Consider the following 19,815-nt stretch of genomic DNA (forward strand, 5'->3'; position numbering starts at 1 on the left):
GGAGTCTTTCCCTGTGAAGGACTGATTAGTTTTCCCCATAGTTCCCCCCTTCTTTCTACTTAGGTACCTCTGAATGCTCCTAGCTGGTCTCTCCTGGGCACTGGCTCCTGCTGCCTTTTTTTTCTATTTCTCAGCTGTGGTGGCTCATGTTTACCCACAGAGCTAAGAAGCTCTGTAAAGCCAGATACTGGTAATATAAGCTACACAACTGCATATAATGGCTGTTCCTCACTGTGTGTTTGTCCCCAGAGCTGCTGGTGCTGTAGCCTGGTGCTGTATCTGTAGCCCAGATAGAGCTAGCCAGTTTTTGGGAAACTCCAGATCCCATGTGCCAAACACTCCCAGTTGGATGGTACATCATGGGCAAGCTGTCCACATAGCAGTCGCACAGCCAAAAAGTGGGGGGAAACTGCGCTGTGCTGACAGCTGTTCTGGTATTTGCACTTTATCAACAGGACTATTCACATGTGGAAATAAGCAAGTGTATTTGCAGAGTCAACATTTGTTTAGGGCACTGAGGAGACAGCTGATAGGAGAGTAACAGCAAGGAAATGCAGAGCTACATTACAGCAGCATTGCTCTATTCTGTTCTACTGTTGCATCCTACAGGTCTTTGCATGGTGCGGAGCACAGTGGACTGCAGAAGCCGCTATTCCTTAGCAGTGTGATTTCTTCTGAATTACAATTTGCAGTGAGGCAGAGTGGGGAGAAATAAAATAAGGCTTTGTGTGTATTTAGCAATTAAAAATTCCAGTGCAAGTAACTGTGGGGTTGTTTTGAACCCAGGCAATTGTCTTATGCCTGAGTTCCTCCTTCAGTTTTAATTGGATATTTTCCACTTGTTGCTAACACAGTTATGCCTTTTAAAGGGATAAAGACATTCAGAAAGAAAGTTGAGAATAATTTGTATTACAAGATGTGTAACTGTTGTTTCTGTCTTTGTTACAGTCCACTGATGATAATTACACAGAAGATCACAACACTTGCATGCCAACTACATGACGGTAAGGAAGGGAATTTTTTCACATATCCTGAAGACAGCATTTTTATTCCAGAGCATTTTGTGGTTGATTTACAGAGAGGATGAGTGTAGTACAGTGAGTTGCTCCAAGTGAAGAGGAAAAACAAGAAATTCCAAGTTTTGATCAGTTTTCTAGGATCAAACTGTCCTTGCAGTAATGAAGACAACTGTTTTCCCCTATGGGAGTTCTGCTTCCTTGGTGCCCAGTTTGGATTTTATCTAGTATCTGTATTCACTGTTTAGATGTTGAAGTGCAACTCTATTAAGCTTTCTGAATCAGTTCTTGATTCTCAAGAATCAAAAGTTGTATCTGATACATAGGTTCAGCTATTAACATTAATGTAACAAATCTGTGCATGATAGCATTAGGATAGATAGGTTATATTCAGTTATATGATGCTGCATAAATTGTGAGAGGTGGAATTCAATAGCATTTTCCCAGTGCTGGGAAAAGCACAGTTGCAGGCAAAATAATGTTGTCTTCATTCTTGCATTGTGCTGTGACAAAGAGTGTTGTTATTTTCTAGTAAAATGCTTGCGTCTAGTACAGTGCAAAGACTAGAAATGCCGGTTGTCATCAGTACTGTTATTGCTTGTCTGCTGATGGTGCATTGTGAACTTCCAATGCCCACTGAATTATAAGCTGTGGGTGACTAAATGAGTCACCTGATCCAGAATTGCTATGATCTAGGATGTAGGTGATGGCCACAAACAAACTGCAGGGTTTGGCATTGTTTTCAAGCCAAGTGTACATGAATGGGTCTGTGTGTTGTTTTCACACTGATGGGCAGCTGAACTCCACCACAACTGGTCTCTCACTCCCCCTCCTCAAAGGAAAAAGGGGAGAAAATACAATGGAAGGGGCTCAAGGACAAGGACACAGAGATCACTCAACCATTACTATCCTGGGCAAAACACATGCAGCATAGAGAGGTTAATATTTATTGCTTATTACTAACAGACTAGAGCAGTGAGAACTAAAAGCAAACTAAGAATACTTTCCCTCCCATGCCCCCTCTTCTACCTCCTGCCCCAGAGCAGTGCAGTGGTATGGAGGCTGTGGTCAGTCCCTGACACTTTGTCATCGGTTGCTCCTTCATGGTCTCTCTCTGCCCCTGCTTCTTGTGGGGTCCCTCCCATGGGATGCCGTCCTTTCCAAAATGATCCTGCAGGGGCTGCCCACATGCAGCAGCTCTTCAAGCACTGCTCCCACATGGCTCCGTACCACAGGGTCCATCCATCCCCCAGGAGCAAACTGCTCCAGCACAGGTCCCCCACGGGTGGGTGGCAGCTCCCCCCAGACCCCCTGCTCCTGCGTGGGCTCCTCTCCACGGGCTGCAGCTCTGGCCCAGGGCCTGCTCCTGCGGGGGCTCTCCATGGGCCGCAGCCTCCTCCAGGCCACATCCACCTGCTCCACCGGGGGCTCCTCCACCCGTGGGGGGGCTGCAGCGTGGAGATCTGCTCCATGTGGGACCCATGGGCTGCAGGGGGACAGCCTGCTCCACCAGGGGCCTCTCCACAGGCCGCAGGGGAACTGCCCTCATGCTGCACTGATCTTGGGGCTGCAAAGCTGCTTCTCACTCCTCGCTCTCCCAGTTGCTTTTTGCCCAGCCATTTTTTTCCCTTCCTTAAATCTGTTCTCACAGAGGTGCAAAGAGTGTTGCTCCCTCTGAATCTGGTTCTGGCCAGCAGTGGATCCCTTTCGGAGCTGGCTGGAGCTGACTCTGATCTCATGAGGGGCAGCTGCTGGGCTCTGCTCACAGAAGCCACCCCTACAGCTTCCCTGCTACCAGACCCTTGTCACATACGCCCAATACAGTCTGTTATTTCTAGCTGGCTATAAGCAAGTGCAGCTTGAAGCTCTGCGTGGGCTAATTGACCTTGTTAACCTTCACAACAAAGTCTCTGGGGCTTCTCTGCCCTTATTATTCAAGCCAGCTAGCTCAGGTATCCCTGTGTGCCACAGTGGTGTGCTGCCTACACGTACCCCTAGAATCCTGAAGGTGAATGAACAGTCAGAAGGGAACAGATAGCAGTGCCAAGCTTGTCTTAAACCAGAAATCCTACAGATTAATTATAGTGGAAAAGGCTCATTACATTGTGAATGTCCATACATGGAGCAGTTGTTCAAAGGGAGGCAGCGTGCAGTTCAAGCATGGGTGACAAATCTCCATTTGTAAAAATTTAATGCAGCTGCCTTAAATGGAAACGGACAAAAAAAATATCCATCCCTTTAAGTAACTAAGTGCTTAATAGTTCTGTGGAGCTCATGCCCTTCCCAGTATTTAGGAACTGAAACAGTGAAGAGATAATGCATAAGAGTAGCTTATAAGCAGTCTTTTCAGAAAATGAGCCATGTGGATGTGCCTTGGTAATTATGGCCGGTGCATTGAGAACAGTAATGTAGAGTGATTCCAAGCCCCCGATCTTGTGAAAATGTATATATATGCATGCTCAGTGTCAAGTGGTGTGACTCATCTTGTGGTCAGTTTTGCTGAAACCAGTGGGATTTCTCACAGTAAGCACAGCTAAGGCTTCAGAGTGAAGGTTTTAAGATATTTGCTATAAGTGACATCTGTTTACACACTGGCCATCATACAAGACTTTTGTATAGTTCTCTTGGGCAGTGACTCTGTGCTCTGCCCCTGGCCCCAAAAGTCACATGAACTCAACAGGAGGTTGCCCCTTCCAGACTGGACCTTGTAAAATTCCAGATTATTACTGATATGTGTGTTTTGGTTTGCTCCAGCAGCAGGCAGCCAGGCTGCTAGTTCACACTAGTGAAGCTTCTGTTTCTTGAGAGCCCATTTCTCTTCCACTGATCCTCCTGCTGTGAAATGCTCCATTTCTCACCAAGGAGCCAGCAGGAGGCTGGAGCTTAAATGAGGCAGCAGCTTCTGGGAACAGAGGTTTTTCCAGCACCAGACCGTTAGAAGAGGCTGCTGGGGGTTGCTGCCAGTTGGTGGCATTGCGAGTTGCATTGTGTGTGTGGGAATACTACGACTACTCCCGAAAGCCTAGCAAGGGTAAGAAAGGGGGGATGAGGTAAGGAACCGTGATAGAGGGAACGTGAATATACTTGACCTAAAAGTTGGGAATTGAGCTATCTGAAAATTGCTTGTGACAAAGAGATATTGAAGCCTATGGATTTAGGAACTTCCTATCTATGGGATGCAAACATAAGGCTTTGGGGGTGGCTTTCAGTGTTCAGCTTTTGAAAAGATCTAATGTGACTTTTCTGTTCAGGAATAGGGCGACAAGCTGAGGAACTCACTGCTGAGCAAAATCGGCTTGCTGTAAAGTAAGAATTTAATTCACCTATTGATATATGTTTAATTTCATCTGAAGAAGTTTAGTTTTTGTTGTTTAGTTTGTTTATAGTTTGTTGTGTGTTTTTTTTTTTTTCCTTTTGCAATGTCAGAGGTAACAAGTGGTCCAAACCATGAAAATGCTCCCTGCCTCTTCCCAGTTCATAAAAGGATAAAAGTGTTTCCTGTTTTTTCTATTTGCTTGAGGAATTTTGTTTTTGTAATAGCATTGTTAGTGCCCTCCTTACACAAACTTCTTTACTCTATTCTCTATTTCTTTGGCCTAGGGCTTCTGCCTTTATCACCCTGTGCTAGTCAATACCACACTTAAGGTCATGGCAAGGTCTCACTGACTTAAATGTATCCTCCATGTGAAACAAAAGCAGTCTTTGGTGAAATCAAATTCTTTATATTCTGGCTAAGGTTGTATTGTGCAGACTTTTTGTCTGTTGTCTTCATTTTACCTCTGATATGCTATTTTTCCGCAAGAGAATACTCTTCCTCTGCTGGCAAACTACTGCATACCAGAAGTCCATTTTTGTTTGAAACTTTAAGTACTGCTTTTCTTCACCAAAATTCCCAGTGAAATTTTATTTTTCCTATCTCCCTCCATAATATTAGTACTTCAAGTATTAGTCCTTCAAGTTATGTGACTAATCTTCTCCTTTTTCACAGGGAGACAGCATATTAATCACGTGTTCAAGCATCTTTTTTCCTTTCTTGTCTCTTGATACAGATGAATTTTTTTTTTTCAGAAGAACTAGGATTACTCTCATAACTACTTTTCACCATGAAGTGAATGTTTAGGGCCAAGGAAATTGCTTCTAAGGCAGAAGATAGAGCCCTCAGAAAATCTGCCTATGAGCTTCTAAAAGGAAGAAGAGAGTAGTTTCTTGAAAAGCAAAAATTCTGTAGGGAGACTTATATAACTTTTGCTGTGGCCCATATGTTTTTGCTTGTTTTTCAAGCTCACAGCAATAATGTTCAACTGCAGTGGGCCCTTGTGGCCATATGATTAATTCTAGTCAAATTCTCACCAAACAGGCTGGTCCTTTTTTTTTTTTTTTTTTGTACAGTAGATGAGCTCACAATATAGAAGTGTATGCCAATAGCTCAAGTGTTGGTGGCAGACAAATCATAACTGAGGAGTTCTAAATCCCCTTTGGTAATGCAGCCTTTTGTCTTCCCTCTGTTCTTGGTCTGTTTTTGTTTCTTACTCATCCTCTGTACATTCCTTCGTGCACTGCTCATGTCTCCCCACCCACCCACGTGCACAATCTAAGCTGAAACTAATGACTTTATTTTTACTCTTATTTTTATCTTACTCTCAGAAGCCCAAATCACCATCACAATTTTACAGAACAGAAAGATGAGCCTTACCCCAAATTGTTTGCTGCATCTTTCTGTGAAATGTTTTCACCAGACAATGTATCATTCAGACACTAGCATCCACAATGACCAGCAGAGTGAATGCAGAAAATCCTGGCTAAGCTAACTGTTTATTCAAACTAATTCCACTTCAGAATAAAAGTAGACAACAGCAGTTGCTTAACTGTTGCTTAATTTTTCTGCTAGAAAACATAGAAATTTATGTTTTAGTCTGAAAGAATTTTAAGTAGGTTTTGGTTTATGCATGTCCACCTGTATCTTGGACGGGAGAGTCCTAAAGCATTGTGCCTTAGTTCCTGTTCTCATTTTTGGGGAGTCCTTATTTACTTTGGTGACTATTAGCACATTAATGGAGAGCACTGTGTATCTCACTGCTGAGTATAGATATTGGTGTTTTTCTGTCATGTAAATAAAGCAAGCTCAGCACTTTAGAAACTACACTAGCAGTGAGAGGCCTGCACATCTTTCTTTTCTGTTCTACTAATCTGTTGCAATGACAGTGAATCCTCATTTTACATCTAATGGTAAAACTCCCACAGGAACTTGTGGGTTATACACTTGCAAAATAGAAATAGCAACCAAGATGGACTTCGACTTTCTTCTTCAGATGTCTTTTGATTTATGTGTGTTTTTTTTTTTTTTTTTTTCCCCCCCATACTTCCTTTTCCTGTCCATGATGCAATACACACGATTACTTCCTTTATTTGCACAGAAGGACGGAGTGCCTCTTCATTCTGTTCCTGTGTGTCTCACATTGCACTTCCCATTTTTCAGAAGGCTGAACTGTGCTGGCAGCTGCTTTGAGAAGGGTGGCTGAGAGCTCCTCTCAGGCCTGGCAGTCGGTGTCTCAAAAGCTCCCTGCCCTATAGTTTGCATAACAACACAAAGTATTGCATTGAACAGCTTGGCTAGGCTGGTGTTACTCAGCCTGTGGTCTGCCAGCCGTTACTGGTCCATGACTTACCAGGCAGGTGTCCAAAACAGCTACCAGATTCTTGCTGTTGTTACTGCTGGCCTGGCCAAAACGTGCAAGTCAATTTGCTTGAGAGTAGATACTTAGATTTATGACTAATTTAAAACTGCAATGCTTTTAGTAATAAGACTACAGCTTTTCAGATTGGTAGCGTTTGTTCACCTGTAGTTTGCGCACTTCCACGTTGCCCTTGTTCAGACTGCCATCTGCCAGACATCACTGGGATATGTGAGAGGCTGTGATTCATCTTTACCCCCCAAAAAGATAAAGTAAGCTTTCATCTGGGGGGGAGGTGGTAGGAGAGAGTTGAGGACTGAAGCAGGCAGTACAACAAAAAGTGTTTACTGAAGCCTTTGCTGTGTTTAACGTGTGTTTTTTTTTTTTGTTTTGTTTTGTTTTGTTTTTGTTGTGCGTGGATGATTTCCCCAGGACAAGACCGTCTTTACTGGAGTATTTAAGCTATCTCCTCAATTTTATGAGCATCATAGCTGGGCCTTGCAGCAATTATAAGGATTATATAGCCTTCATTGAAGGGAGGCATGTGCATATGAAACTATTAGAAGTGAACTGGAAGCAGAAGGGTTATGACAGACTTCCTGATCCTTCTCCAACTGTAAGTTTTAAAATGACAAAGATTGATTGCAAAGGGCAGGAGAGTACAGCTTTGTACAGGATTCTCATAATTAAAAATGAAGAGGAAAACCCATTTTTGGATTATCTTGCCAGTAAATGTTAGTAGTGGTTTTTGTTGTTGTTGTGTTTTTTTTTTTTCCTCTGTGAAGTGGCTGCTGTTTTTATCACAGGGTCGGGGTGAAGGGGCTGGTGTCTTCCCTTGAATTCCCCAAATGTATTTGGCTTGCAGAATGGGTCACTGGTCAATGGGTGTCCTTTGTGCAGCAGTGGGAACATTCTGCAGGTTCTAATAACTATCAATTGCAGTTCAGCTCCAGACAGAAGAAGAAAACAGCACATCTGTCAGAAAGAAAAGTCAAATCCTGCCTGTAATGCAGAATACATTGGGCGTACAGGAATTATTGCCCATCAGAAACTGTAGTGTGCCCAGGTGCTTTGCAAGGCAATTTCACTCTTTAAAATTACTTGGGGGTCATTTTTCATGTACAAGGTTAATAAGTGCAATACTTTTGTTTTATTTTTCAATACTATGTAAGACCTTCTTATAAATTACCTTATTGTAAGACAGGGTAACAGTGTGAGAACCAGATTCTTCTCTCTTGTCTTAAAGTGACACTGAGCGCATAGTTTTGTGAGTGAGTGCAGTATGTCTTTTCTGAGGTTGAGCATCTGCTGCTACATATCTGATTCCTGTTTGCATACAGTTGTATTTCTACTGACTTCAGTGGTGTTACTTCTGATTTACATTAGTATTACTGAGGTCAGAATAAGGCCCATCTTGTGTTAGATGCAAGTCTGCAGAGAATATTAAAATTTGCATTGTACCCATTTTAAAATAATCACATGTTAGTTTATTACTGAACGTGGAAAAGGTATAAAAAGAGTACTTGGGATCCAAAAGTTCATTGTTGTTTCAATAACGTATTGCACTTTTACTGATCTTCTGAGAATGCACGAGTCAATTTTTACATGGTATCCAAGTGTCAGATTTACCTTTTTAATTATGCCTGTATCAAGGAATGTTTACTCCTGATGCTTATTTGAAATGAAGCTTTTAACTACTGACATGACTGGTGATAATTTTGATATATAAAAAGCTAGAGAGCAGCAATAGAAGTGAACATGGTGCTGCAGATACCCTATATCACGGGAAGTTACACATGTTGTGTATGCTTTTTTGACAAGTGTTTTTTAGCAAGGCACCTGGATGGCAGCTGAACAATAAGGCCCACTGTTGTACTGAATACCGAAGCTTTTGGCTTCTACGAGGAGCCCAGTCTTCAGTTCCAAGAGATGACAGTACATATAGGAAAGCTTTCTCCTTTCCATTTTGCTTTTGTTTGTTAGTTTGTTTCCTTTCTCATTTTAGGACCTCCACTAACTGCTGTAGGAATCTGGGGAAGATCATGGCCAATTTTGACTATAAATTCTCACTTGCAGCCAACTATAGTTAGTTCAATAAACTACATTAGACATAAGGTTATACTGTGGCCTTTTCTTTGTCACCCTTTCTAAATTAATTATTGTCAACTTTGTCACTAGCTTTATTGGTTCTTGAATCACATTCTTTTTGTATGCCATGAGCACTGGTATTTTCCTTTCCCTTAAGCAAATGCTTCTAATGAATATTTCACTGTCATTTGTCTTTTTCAGGGAGCAGTGATGTACAAGCTGTGTATCACACTAGTATCTCTTGTTTTATTCTTGACACTTACCAAGAACTTTCCTATGGCATATATTATTGATAATGAATTTCTTGATAAAACACCCTTCTTATCAAGACTTGGTTACCTGTACGTTGTTACACAGGCAGCAAAACCTAAGTATTACTTCGCGTGGACGTTAGGTAAGTCTGGCTGCTTTACTTATTTTTGTGAGTAACAAATCAGTTCATAAATGGGGAGGGGGTTTGGGGCTGAAGTAGTGGGAAGTAAATGAAATAAAATAGTCCCTAGACCTGTAGTTCATCCAGGAGATAAACACGTCTTCCTGTAGGCAGTGTATGTAGACAAGTATGTTATGATGTACAGACCTCTCTCTTGTTATGAGACATCTTTAGCACATGCATCTATATTAGAAAGTTGTGGTTCTTGTGGAGAACTAAAATTAGGCTTTGCCTCAGAGGCACTCTGTGGTCTTGTGGAGGGGCTAGCCTTGAGTGACCAAGAGAGAGGACTGGAGAACCACAGGGCAGGTGGGCAATGAAGAAGGCTATGGGATGGACCCAAGAATCTCTGCAAGGAAAAGGAGCAGAGATAGAAGAATGTTCATTAGAAAGAGAAATTAAAAAAATAATAATAAATAATATTTGATATTGGAAGCCAGTTAGACTGGTGGTCAGAATAATCTTTTAATATTTGCCTACTTCATTTTAGCAGTCACTTCTCCTGTCTATGTGTGAGGAGTCAAACCCTTCTAGCCTAGGTTGAAAATTGAGTGACTGTTTTTTTTTTTTGTTTTTTTTTGTTGTTTTTTTTTGGTGCGTGTACAAGACTTTGCATGTAGGGAGATCCTACAGTGATATATACACCCAAAACTGAGAAGGGTGTCATTGGGATGGGATGGAAAGAACCAGGAAAATTTGTTGTGAGGCTGTAATTGAACTGCAGGGAGTAAATCAAGATGGATCAAGAAAAGAACACTGAGGACTGGCATCTGTAGGATGGGAAGGGCTTTGGGATAAAGAATTGTTTGCTCAGGAAGTTTTTTTAGAGGGATCCAATATTAATTTGTAACTTACAAGTTTTCCAGTGTCATAGTTAACTAAAAGACCATTATCAAAGAGATATCTGAGTTTGGATTTGGGACAGGAGTGAGCGAGCCTTAGGGGCTGCAAAAATATCTTAGAGATGAGGGGTTTCAGGAAAAGCATACATTGCATGCTGGTGGGTAAGGTCTCTGTTCCTCATGTTACAAATCCAGGCAACAAAACAGCAGATGTTTTATCCTTTTACTGTTTAGCTCCCTGTGGCATGGCACAAGGCACTGTAAAAGTGCCTGCTGAAACTGCTGATAAGCACTTCCTGCTCTCAGAAGAGGACAGTCATGCCATTGTGCGAGAGCCGTGCTGCTGAATTCCTCCAGATCCATGGAAAGACAGAAAATTCAGCTTCTCCTTGCAGTAGCAATAGTCATGGGAGCATAGCTGCAAACTTGACTCAGAGCTACTGTTGAAAGCAATTTGGAATTGAGCACCTGCATCCAAGGGTTTGTGCAGAGCAAAAGCAATAAGAGCTGTTCAAGTCAACAGGGAAACCTCTGGTGGACTTTGTGGAGGTTGGGGTTTTGCAATTAATTTGAGGGCAGGAAAGTTGAGATGCTTTTATGCCCAAATCATGCTGTTCTGTAGATGTCCGTGTGTGAAGCAAGAGGCCAACAGGTCTGCAGTGTTGCTGTGCCCCTGGATTTCTCATTTCTTGCATTTACCAGAGAAACACTAAGCAGTCCCTGCTACCCTTTGAGCAAGGAGGAGCAAACCTAGGAGTCCTCTGCTCTGGTGTGACAGTCTCTTTCCAGGCATAGTCCTGTGGGTCTTGCAGCTTGCTGCTGCTCTCATAGCAAGACACTGGCAGGCCATACAGTAAATTTTAGACAGGTTTCTTTTTTCAAATAAAAAATACATGGTGTGATCTGAAAAATGGGAGACCATTCTTTCCATCAGTAAAATCTAGCTCATTTAGTAAAGTGGAAAGTAAATGGGAAGTTTCAGATTACAGAAGGCTGCTTATTAATTTATTTATTTATTGCTATTGCTGTTAATTAGGTTCTCTCTGTGATGTTCTGCTTTGGGTTTTCTCCATGAAGTTGTGCCTAAATTTGTAGCACTTACAAAGCAAAATCAGTTTCCAGTCTCTGGAAATAAATTCTGACCTTTTTAGAGCTTGGCTTATTCCAGGCTTGTATTTTGTAATCAATCTAGAAGGATAAGCTTTACCTACCTACCTGTATTTTGGCTTTCCTTTTTCTTCCCATCTCCTCAGTGGCGTCTGCATCTAGAGATAATGAACCCTTCCTGTTTTCTTGGTATACAGGGAGAGAATTTCTGGCAGGGGCACATTAAAAGCATTATTTAAGACCTGATGACCAGATGGCTCCCAGCCAAGGCTGAGAGGGGAAATAGTTGCCCAAGTACCCTGAGGAAGAGCAAGAAATTCATTCAGCCTGTGGAGTTGTGCTGTGCTTCATTGCAACAGCAAGTGGGAGCACAGCATGTGAAATGCCTACTGTTACCCAGGCTTTTATTTGCACATGTAGTAGTTAAGTCTGTAACTGAAGTTGCTCAATATTTGATTTGTAGAGATGGTTGGGTACTTTAGTGAGGCACTGAACAATGGGTTTAAGACAAAGGCTTTATCTACCAAAGTATGAATAAAAGTCCCAATTAAAACAATCATGATGTAACCCTTAGTCAAAATGGTGATCGTGTTGTGGAGACATTACAGCTTTTCTGAATTCTGGGAAGTGCTGGGACATCCTGATATCCTTTTGAGGAAAATACTAATTACGTATTAATAAATATGACAACTCTTTTACATCTATCTCCAGTGTAATATAGATATGGCGAGAATAATAGGAAAAATGATTTCTATTCATTATTATTTTTATTTTATTTTATTATTTCTTCTGTTAAAGGAGTAGCTCATCTTTCCTTTTCAGGAAGTGATTCTCCTGTGTTGCCATATAGCAATGCCCCTTTACTAAGAGGAAGCTTCTTTTTGAAAGAGAAGTTGCTAATTACTATAAAGATGGCTTGAATGTGTGTTCAGTGACATACAGACTTGTAAGAGACGACGGCTCCTCCATCAGTTTGATTTGACCCATTTTGCTTTGATATTGCAGCAGATGCAGTCAACAATGCGGCTGGTTATGGATTCAGTGGAGTTGATGAGAGAGGTGCTTTCCGCTGGGACCTGTTGTCCAATTTGAATATCTGGAACATTGAGGTGAGTTAAAAGAGTGGCTACATTAGCATAACAGGCACAGAGAAATTGCCGTGATAACGGGGAGACTGCTAGAAGGAAAGTAAGTCCATGCCACCAGGCTGCTTTTCTTTAATTTGAGAGGTTTTGTGTTTTATCTATTGGGCAGATAAATAGCGTCTGTCACACAGCCTTTGTCATGCTCTGTATTCAGGTTGCATTTGTAAATAGTTTATAGAAGGCTAATAAATGATTAATCAGATGTTTAATAAATGAGCAGTCAATTACTGTAGATTGTGGCTGAGTTCAGCGGGTCAATAAATTGCTCGCAGCTATGATTCTTCACCATCTGCAGTGTATTGCATCTATCTGCTTCTTGCAGCGTTCCCCTTTCGTAACCCAGCTGAAATATGTGCTGGTAGTGAAAGAGGCCATCACATCGATAGGCATTGCACAAACACGTGAAAGAGTTTGGGTCTCTGTGTATAGCTGGAGGGCCTCTTGTAAGTGGAAACAAGCTGGGGTGCAAGAGGTAACAGGTACAAACCGAGTAACCTGAACAGGATTGGCAGGGCCATGTAGATCTTACGGGGTGGCTGATCTGGAGCTCTGTTCAGCAAACCACATGATTTCTCAAACCTTTGTCACACATATTTCTTGTGACTGCAGCATGCTTTTAACATCCATTAGTCTTTTGTAAACTATGTTAGTGTTTTTTTTTGTTTGTTTTTTTTTCTGAAGCAAGAGATGGCCAGTATGGTTATTTGTTTGCTCTGAAGAATATTCTCTGAGTGCAAGGGGGATGTAAAAATGTTTACATGTCTAAAACTGCTTTCTAAAGGCTTATTTCCTTTAGAAATAAGAGGAACTTTCCCCAGTAATTCGGTAGTTATCCTTTTAAAAGGAAAAGCAGATGAAAATAACAAGTTAACTGCTTTATTGCTGAATGACCTGTGATGAAGCAAGTGTGCTTCAATAGCTCTTCTCAAAAATGAAAGGGCCCCTGTAATTATTAGTTGAAAAATGTTGAAAGATGCGAAAGCTGAAAGTATATATGTTCTCACTTTCTCAACATCCTTTCTCTGTTTTTTATCTTAATCCTCATTATACATCTCTCCTTGAGTAGTACATAATACACATCCCAAAAATGCTTTTACTCCTCGATAGCAATAGCATGCAAGGTTCCACTCAGAGATCTTGAATAAATACCTAATTCAGTTTCAGGGCAGGAAACAATTCCTGCCTAGATGGGCTAGGGCAATTCCTGTATGAATGAGGATAGTAAAGTGTAGGCAGTGCTCTTCAGTAAAGGCAAACAAAGGAAACAGGAGCCTTTGCTGTCCTCTACCTGCTGAACTGTGGGCTCTACAGAATTTTTTCCTTCAGATGAGCAACAGAGATCAGGGTGGAGAAATTGTTTCCAGGAGCATAAAGCAGAAGGGTCATACTGGCCTCAGAAGTCCTGCCAGGAGGGATGATGTACTGTGGCTTTCCAAATTGCCCAGTCTTATCTGAAAGAGCATCTGAGTCAGCAGGGAAAAAAAAACAAAAAACAAAACAAACCAAAACACCAGGCCTCCATTGATTTGGTCATGTGTGCAATAAGAAGAGAGACTACAGAGCTTCATGTAAGCCTTGAACTGTTCCTGTATGCACCAACAATTCTGGGACTTAAGGGAGAAGTGTGATTGTGCAGTGCATTTTGAGCAGGATAGCCACTTTCATGTGTAAAACTGCTAAGGGTTGGGAAGTGGAGTGCTAAGTGTGCCTACAGTCTAACCTGGACTGTAGGGGTTGGATGAAGACAAGCATGTGTCAGGAGTTCTGAGGACATTAAAAGGACATGGGTGGCTAAATGTGTGGGGGAGGGCTTGAAGAAAACCTTGTCAGTGTGCATATTCTGACAGCCAGTGACCAGTTTCTCTCTTGGTAGAGTAATGGGAACTTAAAGAAGGCCAAAAGAGAGTGACAATATTAGTTGGAAGAGAAATTATATTTTTCTTGGCTTCTCTTGGTGCAATCGTGCAGTAATGCTATTAAAATGTGGCAGTGCTGCATTGGGAATTGCTAATCGTTTTTAACTTTTTAAACAGAGGATGCAGTGCCAATCATCAGTGTTCTCTGTGAAAAGGCAAAAGTATCTGAATATTCCCCTTGGAAACTGTTCTCTTTATTCTTTCTGGTTGGTGTGCCCATGCCTTCAGCTGATAGCACAAAATAATGTGGTTTCATTGAATCAGTGGAGACCAGTTATTTATTCCTGCTTGATGAAAACACCCTGGGAAGTTTCTGTCAGCAAGCAAGGAGCAAGGGGGAGCGGGAACAGGGAACTGCCAGAGGTGGAGTTGGCCATTAGGGGAATTGATGCTTGACAGGATTGAGCAGTCTCCTCAAGCTGAGGGAACTGATGCTGTGAGGAGGTACAGGTAGTTTCCCCAGGGCCCTGGAGTCCACTCCAGTTTCTCAAGCTGGATAGTGAGCTTAAAGTTAGCTTCTAAATTTAGTCCTGAATTTATTTTTGTCCATGTTTTTGCAATTTTCCTCCTTCCTTCTCCAAATAATAACGCATATCTTTTAGTTTTTATAACGCTTTGTTTTAATAGCACTCTAGGGAATCCCAGACTGTGTAATGGGTGGCAAGATTTCTCTTCCAGAAATGAAGCTGTTTATGAACTGTGGGAAGGCCAAACGTTTAAAACAAGAAAGCTCTTCAGATTTCCCGTAATTTGAAAAATAACCAAACATTGTGTTTAATTTTACAAAACAAAGCAAGTGCCGAGTGCTGGCAGTGAGCAATCAACCTAGTTAATGTCCCTCCCAAAATATATTAGTGTAATGATGGACTGTGGCACAATCTTCACAATAGTTAGCTCCTAGAAAAAATATTTCCCTTGTATTCATTCAGCTTCTCTAACTTAAAATGCAAGTGTTATTTTACAGGTTTCAGTGCTAACGTTTCATGTGAACTTCTTTCTTAGACTGCAACAAGTTTTAAAATGTACATTGAAAACTGGAACATTCAGACAGCTGCCTGGCTAAAACGGTAAGTGGGATGAAACAGCAATTTGCTTGTGAGACCCAAAAACTTTAGATGGCCTGAAAAAATGCTGATGGTGAGTCTTATCAATGTATAGTCTTTTGTTCTCTCTAAAGGTTGGTGGAACACAGTGGGTTTTGATGCTATGAAGTTTTGTTGTTGCAAATGTTAAAATGTCCACATTTTATATACGAGCAGAAAAGCCAGAAATGAACCATTCAAATCTTCCAAAAGGAAAAGTAACAGCATTTTGATGGCATTTTTTAGGCTGGTGTCTGCCTCCATTGTGTTTGCTGTAATGTTTCATGGTGCTGTATTATGTTTCCCATGCATATTATGACCGGAGGCAAGCCTTGTTGTGTCGCTAGGATCCATTTCATTTAGAACTGGGGAGAAGTCCGAATCTTAAGAGCTTTGGTGTAGTCCAGTTTGGTGTTATCACAAGAAGCTTTCTACTGAGTCCTTGTTTAGGATATGGAGAAGAGAGTTGTTATAGCATTGAGATGATCCGATTTTAATCTGTCTGATAAGGCTTATGTAAATATTAGCTTAAGTTCAGTTTTTTTAAATGGAACTGTGTCCTGTTACTTGTTACACTTTTTGGCATGATTAAAGCTCAGTGTACAGTCAGTTAATGCAGTGTCTGAAGTGTAGGCACAAATATATCATGGTTATTGTGACTATTTTTGTTGTTAAATGTTATCTTATTATCCCCTATTTTTCATAATTCAATTGATGTTCCTGGTAAGAAATACATTTTCTCAACTATTGTCTTTGGAACACAGCATCTCTGCTAAAACTCAGATAGCCAAATAGACCTGATAATGTATTCTTGAACTGGTATCATTCATTTCCGTCTTTGGAGTAAGATTTTGGGCTGCAAAACTTAGCAGGAATCCCCTGCTTTGCAATAGCTAAAGGCACTCCCTGTTGATCCCAGCATCTCTCAGATAACAGTGCCTAAAAATACTTCTGTTCACCACTAAGGGGTGTGGTGGTGTCTGTTGGTCCTTCTACTTGCTCTTGATTTACCATCAGGGTTTTGAAGAGTAGTGTGCAATTCCAGATTAGAAGTCTAAACTTGAATGGGAAGTCTTCCCTGCTCTTTGCCATTCTATTTATTTGACTGCTGAGAGCAGTGGGAATATTTGTGCAGGCACTCTTTGGATACTCAGTGCATAAAAGCTTGCTAACTCTTTCCATCTAACCTTCCATGTTATCAAAGGGAGAGCACCTTACACCCCAGACTGTAACCGAGGCAAGATGAGACCTGTAAGAAAACAGAATAAGATGTTAACAGCTGAGAAGGATTTGCAGTTTCAATTGTTCTGCTGTATTCAGCTTCTTGTTTTGTTTTCCTCTTCACAGTGTTTGCTATGACAGAGCTCCTTGGTACCCTACAGCCTTAACATTTATCCTGTCGGCCCTGTGGCATGGTATCTATCCTGGATATTATTTTACATTTCTCACTGGAATCCTTATCACACTCGCAGCCAGAGCAGTATGTACCTTTCATTGTTCTCTTCCAAGGCCCTTTCTAGACGTTATCCAGCTATCAGCTGCAGGGACCACCCTGGCACAGTCAAGCAGCTTGTCCCTGCTGCGAGCTCTCTTTCATGCCTTTGCGGGGTTGATGTTCACTGAAATTTTGTTCTGCATTAATGCTAATTAGAAAGAACCCCCAACAGTTAAAGCCAGCACTAATTCTCTGCGTGCTGCAATACTGCCCCTGGCTGTCAGAGAAAACATTGCTTGTGAGTGTATCGTTAGGTAGGAGTTTGGGAGTACTACTGGCTGTGTCTGTGCAGTCAAATTAGCATGGTGTTCAAGGTTAAGCTAGAGACCAGACTTCTGCTAGTTCATGTTGCATGGATGCTGACTTGTAATTAGCTCTGGGTCCACTTTTTCACAGTAACTGTTATGGGCTGAGCATTAGCCCTAGCTGGAATGCTGTCATGTGGATGCAGTTGATGGGGTGAACTGGGCTCTGTGTTTATGGAACTGGTCTTGGGTAGAGCCACCAAAGGCAAAACAGCTTTCATGTCACACTGAGGCTGCATTTATCACTTGTGCAATTTATCCTTCAGGCTGAACCAGCTAGTTGGTCAGGGCTGGGAAGCCCCTCTGTTCTCTTTCAGCATTTGAATATGGATTAATAACCAGGTCTATCTGAAAGGTGAATTAAGCTAATGGTCAGTGTTAGCCCCTATGGCCACAGCAAGTTGCTGAGCATGCTGTTTTAACACGTGCTTTACCTCCTTTTGTGAGGATCCATTTCACAGATGTGAAGTTAAACCCAAATCTGTAGAGAACTGACCAGCTATAAACACATACTTGTTCATATAAAGTAACTTTGTTTCACAGTTGAAAAGCAGTAATAAATAAAAAAAATAAAAAAATAAAAATGGGAGGGAGGAAGATCAGATCATAACAACTTCCCTCCTCGAGGTTATTGTCCAAGATTCCTGCATGAGAGTCTGCTCTGCTGATTATGGCAGAGGAAATTGGGCCACTTCTCTGTTTACCACTGATTAACTGTGGGATCTTAGATATGACAGTTAATGCACTTCTGCCTGCCTTCCGACTCTCAGTGCTTTCAAAAGGGTATGTAAACTTTTTGGTGATAACGCTGATAATAAGTGCAATACATATGCTGCAGTATGCTTGCGTGACTTTGCCTAAGAAGTGAATTTATGTAATTTTCTGTTTACTTTTCCTTGACATGCAGATAAGAAGCAATTGCAGACATTACTTCCTCTCATCGGTGCCTCTCAAGATAGCCTATGACGTTGCTACCTGGGTTGTCACTCAACTAGCAGTTTGCTATACAGTTGCACCCTTTGTAATGCTGGCTGTTGAGCCCACAGTTAAGTTTTACAAGTAAGTTCTCTCCTGGTTATGGCACCTCAGACTAGTGTGGCTTTGTTAAATAATGCAAGGCATGCTGAAAGGCAATTGGCATTTCATCAGATCTGAAAGGAATTCAAACAGGATATTTGATAACGTAAGGAGCGATTTCTGTACTCCTGTAACTTAATTAGCTAGTAGTGCCAAGTAGGAGCCCTTCTCTCTTACTTCTCAGTCTTTTTGCGTTGTTATTTAATCTGACTTTTCACATACTCAGCTTCCTTTTTCAAAGCAGTCAAGTCTCAGCCTTTAGCAGTGGTGAAGGCTGGAGAGGTTAAGAACAATGTGAGTTGACAGTAGGAAGGACTCAATGAGACAAGAACAGGTTTCCAGCTGCTGACTGCACGGAGCAGGAGAGGTGACTGATCAGCAGGAGATAAGAGGGTACCTGACAGATTATTACCTCTTGAAATCATTATGTTTTTCTTTTTGTGTGTGAATATTTCCATAGGTCCCTCAAAAATAAGTGCAAATAAGCACTGGGTTTGCAGAGTATATTGAATATACTCTAGTAAACATAACTTGAAATAGAGAAATTCAGAAATAATTTAAAAAGGGAGACTACTCTATATGGCTTTACTTTTCTTTGATTCTACAGTGAACTGTCAGAATAACAGGTTTTGGTCAAGAAAAAAGATGATTCATTCCTCTAAAATAAAAACATTAATCTGATAGTCAAGACAGCTGCTGTCAGTAAGTCTGTTTGAAAGGTTTTTAATTTTGACCTTTTCTTTCCTTTTTCTTAAAACATTGGACTTCAACACAGAAAACTTACCATATAGAAATGACTCCAAATCTTTCCCAGTTCTAGTAAAATGCTTTCCCAGTTACTACATTAATATCTATTTTTCTTCTTTCAAGGCAAAAGTAGTAAAGAGCAATCAGAACCAAAAGGGAGAGAAAAGACTAAAATACTAAACTCATTTATAAATTTGCCATGTGTGTAAATTTGTTCCCTTTGTGCTACAAGAGACCGTTCCATGTTTCCATGTGTATATATAAATGTAAGATTACATTGCTAACTTTAAAACAAAAGAAACAAATATGTGTAAAGAACTTGGTATTACTATGCCAGTGTCTAAGAAGGGAGAACTGTTACTTTTACCCAGATTTTGAGCAGAGAAAATGATTTTCCACCCTTGCCCAAAGCTGGATCATCACCTTAGTATTTTTTTTGCCCTAGTGAATTTGAACTTAACACCTAAATGTAGATAATGTTAAGCAAGGAAATTGTAGGCTTCTGGACCAGGGAACACTTTCAGAGCACCAAGCACCTTGCAAAGAAATTAAGAGCTACGGTAAAAAGTATAAATGAGACCATACAAAAGTGCATTTCTGTAGTTAATAGTTGGACCTTACTGTATCCAAACCGGGTCCTCAACAAGTTGCCTCATGTGGCTAGGTTAAGTATTTTTGGTTTCTGTTCAATCCTGTGTATACCAAATTATTTGAAATAAAAATATTTGATATCTAATATGATATCAAATTAAAGTGTCCCTGAGTAGTAGCCTTCAAAAACAAGATTCTTCTGTAGTTGCCATTATCTAACCTTCCTCAGATAAGAGGTGAACTTTTGGTTTATTTCAGATTTCAGCATTTGAAATGATTTCTTTCTTTCCCATTCAGTT

The 19,815-nt window shown here is 41.0% G+C and overlaps 1 protein-coding gene across 2 annotated transcripts in view; it reads left to right on the forward strand.

Moving 5' to 3' along the window:
• MBOAT1 (membrane bound O-acyltransferase domain containing 1) overlaps positions 1-19,815 on the forward strand; it is a 56,738-nt gene that overhangs the window by 34,736 nt on the left and 2,187 nt on the right. For both annotated transcript variants that reach the window (XM_032182493.1, XM_032182494.1), the window contains 8 exons: positions 949-1,004; positions 4,268-4,322; positions 7,121-7,304; positions 8,978-9,170; positions 12,164-12,267; positions 15,222-15,286; positions 16,649-16,781; positions 18,009-18,160. In XM_032182493.1, the coding sequence (XP_032038384.1) occupies positions 949-1,004; positions 4,268-4,322; positions 7,121-7,304; positions 8,978-9,170; positions 12,164-12,267; positions 15,222-15,286; positions 16,649-16,781; positions 18,009-18,160 (942 nt within the window). The remainder of the gene's footprint in view (positions 1-948; positions 1,005-4,267; positions 4,323-7,120; positions 7,305-8,977; positions 9,171-12,163; positions 12,268-15,221; positions 15,287-16,648; positions 16,782-18,008; positions 18,161-19,815) is intronic.

This window comes from Aythya fuligula, chromosome 2 (genome assembly GCF_009819795.1).
Source record: "Aythya fuligula isolate bAytFul2 chromosome 2, bAytFul2.pri, whole genome shotgun sequence".
Classification (NCBI taxonomy): Eukaryota; Metazoa; Chordata; class Aves; order Anseriformes; family Anatidae; genus Aythya; species Aythya fuligula.